The 4,441-nt window shown below is 49.3% G+C and overlaps 1 protein-coding gene across 2 annotated transcripts in view; it reads right to left on the reverse strand.

Moving 5' to 3' along the window:
- Window positions 1-4,441, reverse strand: part of LOC109303535 (OX-2 membrane glycoprotein-like) — an 83,074-nt gene that overhangs the window by 22,531 nt on the left and 56,102 nt on the right. Inside the window, exon 7 of one of the 2 annotated variants that reach the window (XM_019525746.1) lies at window positions 442-1,061. The exons of the other annotated variant lie outside the window; for it this stretch is intronic. Within the exon in view, the coding sequence (XP_019381291.1) occupies window positions 1,030-1,061 (32 nt within the window). The 3' untranslated portion in view covers window positions 442-1,029. Of the gene's footprint in view, window positions 1-441; window positions 1,062-4,441 lie in introns of those variants that run through there. 2 annotated transcript variants of the gene reach the window in all.

Consider the following 4,441-nt stretch of genomic DNA (forward strand, 5'->3'; position numbering starts at 1 on the left):
GCCCTCACTCGCCAGCTGCTGCCAGGCTGGGGGGCGATCCCCGCTGCCCCCCTCTGTCCCGTGCTGGATGGAGGACTCTGTCATGAGGCCCCAGAAGCCTCAAGGCTGCTGCAGCAGTCAGAGTCCGGGGTTTTTTATTCTTCTGTTTTTTTAAAGGGCCGGGAGCTTGGGTGGGCAGGGCAGCCATGGGGGAGCTGGGAGAATGGATGGAGGCTGAGAGACTTGTGGCAGAGCCCCCCATGAAGCATGGGGCAGTGGGGACAGTGGGGATCACCCCCCACACCTGGCAGCAACCAGTGAGTGGGGTTTTTTTTTAAAGAGCTGGGAGCTGGGGCAGGCTGGGCAGCCATGGGGCGGCTGGGACTGTGGGTGGGGGTCAAAAAGTGTTCAGGGGGCCTGGGGGAGCACGCAGGGGATGAGGCCTGGCAGGGGTCCCCTCCCCACTCCTCCAGGCTTCCCTCCCCCTACCTACCAGCATGGAATCCAGGTCCAGCTCCCTGTGGCAGCGAGTGGGGACTGCCTGAATTGCCGAAGCTCTCTGAATCTTTTCCAAATTGATTCAGAGAGCTTCTAATCGGTTTGAATAATTTAATTGGTCTCCTGGATCCTGTTTCTCCACTGAATCAGGCCGAATCTCCTCCAAATCAAATCAGCAGCCCTATTACACAGGTACTGAAGGAATTGAAACTTTGGAAAATTAACCCTCTGCTTTTTCTGGCACCACTGGATTTCTCCATAATAAAAGGTCTGAATTTTGCCTCTAAAATTAGTTTTGTCATACTAATATCAGTTGCTAAGTCTTCCCTGCTGATTTACTAACAAATATACTGTTCTTATATGCATGTGTGCATTTGTAAACCAAAAATTTTTAGAGTTAATAGCAGAGGGCATGACAGGTATAAGAATGAAGTCCAGTGTAAGAGAAAAGGTACAGACAATGCATCAATAGAAGCCAATGGTAGTGAACAGCAGCAAATGGGGAGAAGCAAACAGGACAGTTTGCAAGCAGTTCGCTAGTCAGTTCGCAGGTCAGTTCGCTGCTCCTCTCTTTAAAGGGAGCCCTGAAAGGTAAAATCATATTTTTAAATATGTAGTTAGGACTGACTAACTTGCATAGTTTTATTTTAGCAGCTAAACTCAGCAGCTAGACTAAGACGTAAGCCCTTGTTTAACTAGAGTCCAGAGTGAGGGGGAGTTTGCTAGGGAGTTTGCTTGGAAACTCTCTCATATTCCTTCACTGTAAGCTTGTTGAGAGGAAGGAGTTTGCAGGGAAAAGGGACCTCTTCAGGTGAAGGAACAGCAAACAGGCCATCTACAGAGGAGTTTACTAAGGAAGGTCTTTTGGACAAAGAGGCATGAAGTGAGAGGCAGCAGACTAGAAGACACAAGAGGCATGGCTGAAGGAGGACGTTGCAATTCCAAAGCCACTGCCTCTTCCAGCTCTTCCCCTGCTTCTACCTGGGAGGTGTCTGTCCATGCAGGATCACACACCACTGAGGCTTCCATGCAGGTCCTGGTTTGGTGCCATGCAGACTGCAGCTTGCAGATTCCTTCCAGTGTCAGCCAGGTGGGGGAGTGCTTGCAATGGGAGCAGTGCTTTTGGAGGTGTCCCTCAGTGAACAGGCAAGAGACCTAGAGGAGGAGGTAGCAAGGCGTTGAAGCATTCTCTGCCATAAGGACTTAATAAATTCTATGCTGAAGGAAAACTCTAGGAATGTGGAGGAAGGACTGCCTGTTACCAGATTTGCCCGTCACTTTTGGGTGTGCTCATTTATTAGGGGTATGTTTCTGGGGTCTCTGACATTCTGTCAATGTGCTGCTTGTGTTACTTATGTTTCCATGCGGAGCTGTATCTCTCCCTTCTGCAAGTCCTCACCCCACCCCATGGAGCCATCTTGCAGGAGTCAGGGTCGATGGGGCTGGGTTTCTCGAACCACTAAATCAGTCAAATGCATATACACACATAGATTAACAAGGCACACCTGAGCTGGGCCAAGTTATTCAGCATTGACAGGCTAACACCCTCATATACCTTGAACTCAGTTAATCAGGGCAACAATAAAATGCAGTCAGACACAAACACATGGGTTAACAGAGCGCATCTGAGTCAGGCCGGGTTATTCAGCATTGACAGGCTGACACTCATGTGCCTTGAGCTCAGTTTATCCCTCATTTCAGCAGGACAATAATAAATGCAGTTAGAACACACACAGAGAAGCTAACAGGGTACGTCTGAGTAGGCTGGGTCTGATTGGTACTTTCAGCTGATACCCTCATGCACCTCAAAATTCAGTATGTCCCAATCTCTTGTCACAATGGTCCTAGTAGTAACTCCCTTGATGAGCAGACCCCACCGTAGTTTTGGGCATTACAGGGGTCTTTGGCTTAGGTAAAAGAAGCGTTTCTGCAGAGCAAATAGGGAGGTCAAGGGGAAGGAAGTGTAAGTGAGGTTCAGAGAGAGAGTATAGCAACCATCTTGACCATAAAAGTTATTTAGTGCCAGGTATATGAACTTATGATGATACCAGTAGTAATAGCCATACAAGAGAGATAAATAAAACAGTTACAATATTACATAGTTTCAGTTAAGGATTTGGGGAAGTCTAGCTCAAGTTTGATCAGCAAAAGTCAGGTTTAGAAAGCTGTGCCTGGGGTAAGAGAACAAAAGCCAGGTTTAAAAAGTTGTGTCTGGAATAAGAAAACAAAAGTCAGGTTCCTGGAGTCAGAGAGAGAGTTGGGGTCTCACATTCAGTGAAGCTTGAATCAGTTGAGGTTCCCAGGTGTTTTTTTGGAGCTTGCAGACAGGCAGAGCCCTCAGCATGACCAGTGGAGGGATTCCAGGCAGAAAAGGAGTGGAACTGGTGCAGCTTTTGGATCCAAGCACCTGGACAGAAACTTGAGCTCAGGTAGGGGGTTTTGTAGAGAACTAACAATGGGAGAACACTAGCTTTGTTTATGGGTAAACGATGGCTCCTATGCTGGATAATAGGAACTGATCACCCCGGCCATGGGTGGCATCACTCTGAGGGAGCTCACAATACAGACAGGCAGATTCAGTGTTTTGGGTACCAATAAAGGAGGAGTCATTGCTAGAATTGGTCTGATAAATGCCAAGCTGAGATGTGGGCTGATTAGCATCTGGAGCAGGGATCCCCCATCATGCAGTGCTCCCCTGCTTCTCTGGTTCCAGAGTTCATTGCGGTCCTTGCCTTGAATCTCTGTTCTTCATCCTGAATGCTGATGAAGGTGCTTTCGTGCCCCATCTCCCACGTAGATGAATTGCTATCCGGTTCCATCTCCAATGTAAATGAGACCAGGAGAGTTGATTCATTCCTATCACCCTTGTGTGGAGGGCTTTAGGTACATTCCCACTGCATCTTCATTGTCTTTTTTAAGTCCTTCCTCTAACCAGTTCTTGTTCAGGCAGAGGTATGCGTGTGTGTGGGGCAGGGGAAGTCCTTTGTGAGTCAGACAGGCTGCGTACTGTGCTAGGGTTCCCCAAGAACAGAGCCGATGAGGAACATACCAGATATGGTGCTAGAAAATGAAGAGGGTATGGAGTCCCAGGAAGGTGGAAGCCGGAATCTTCTGGCAGCAAGAACTCGTCATCTCCATGTGCAGTGGTATGCCTGGAGAACAGACCTGGAGTGTTAGCAACACAGGAGGAGGAGAGCATTCCATTGGTGCAAGAGGTCAGGCCAGGAATCCCCTGCCATGAAGAGGAAGTGATGGGTGGTGGTGGTTGGAGACTCCCTTCTGCAGGGGATGGAAGGATCCATCTGCTGGTCTGACCTGTTGTCCTGGGAGGTCTGCTGATGGTCTGGAGCCCGGATCTGAGATGTCATAGAAGAAGTAGCAAGAATTGTCTGACCCTATGACTACTACCCCATGCTGCTCATCCATGTGGGCAGTAATGATACTGCCAGGGTCCAAGGGTGAAGGAGGTGGAGGCACAGGTTGTGTTCGCCTCAGTCTTTAGGGTCAAGGAGAAGGACCCTGGCAGGAGTGGGTGCATTCTGCAGATTAATGCATGGCTGTGCAGGTTTCATAGACATTAGGGCTGGAAGGGACCTCGGAAGATCATTGAGTCCAGCCCCCCGCCCAAAGGGCAGGAAGTCAGCTGGGGTCATAGGATCCCAGCAACATAAACATCCAATTTGCTCTTGAAGGTGTTCAGTGTAGGTGCTTGAACCACCTCCGATGGCAGGCTGTTCCAGACCTTGGGGGCTTGGACAGTAAAGAAATTCTTCCTTATGTCCAGCCGGAAAGAGTCTCGCAGTAGTTTATGACCATTTGACCTCATCATCCCTTGGGGCGCTCTGGTGAACAAATGTCCCCCCAGAAACTGGTGGTCACCCCTGATGAACTTATAGGTGGCCATCAGGTCACCCCTGAGCCTGTGCTTTTGCAGGCTAAAGAGCCCCATGGCTCTCAGCCTGTC

This window comes from Gavialis gangeticus, unplaced genomic scaffold (genome assembly GCF_001723915.1).
Source record: "Gavialis gangeticus isolate Ggan-Ray unplaced genomic scaffold, GavGan_comp1, whole genome shotgun sequence".
In the NCBI taxonomy this organism is placed as follows: Eukaryota; Metazoa; Chordata; order Crocodylia; family Gavialidae; genus Gavialis; species Gavialis gangeticus.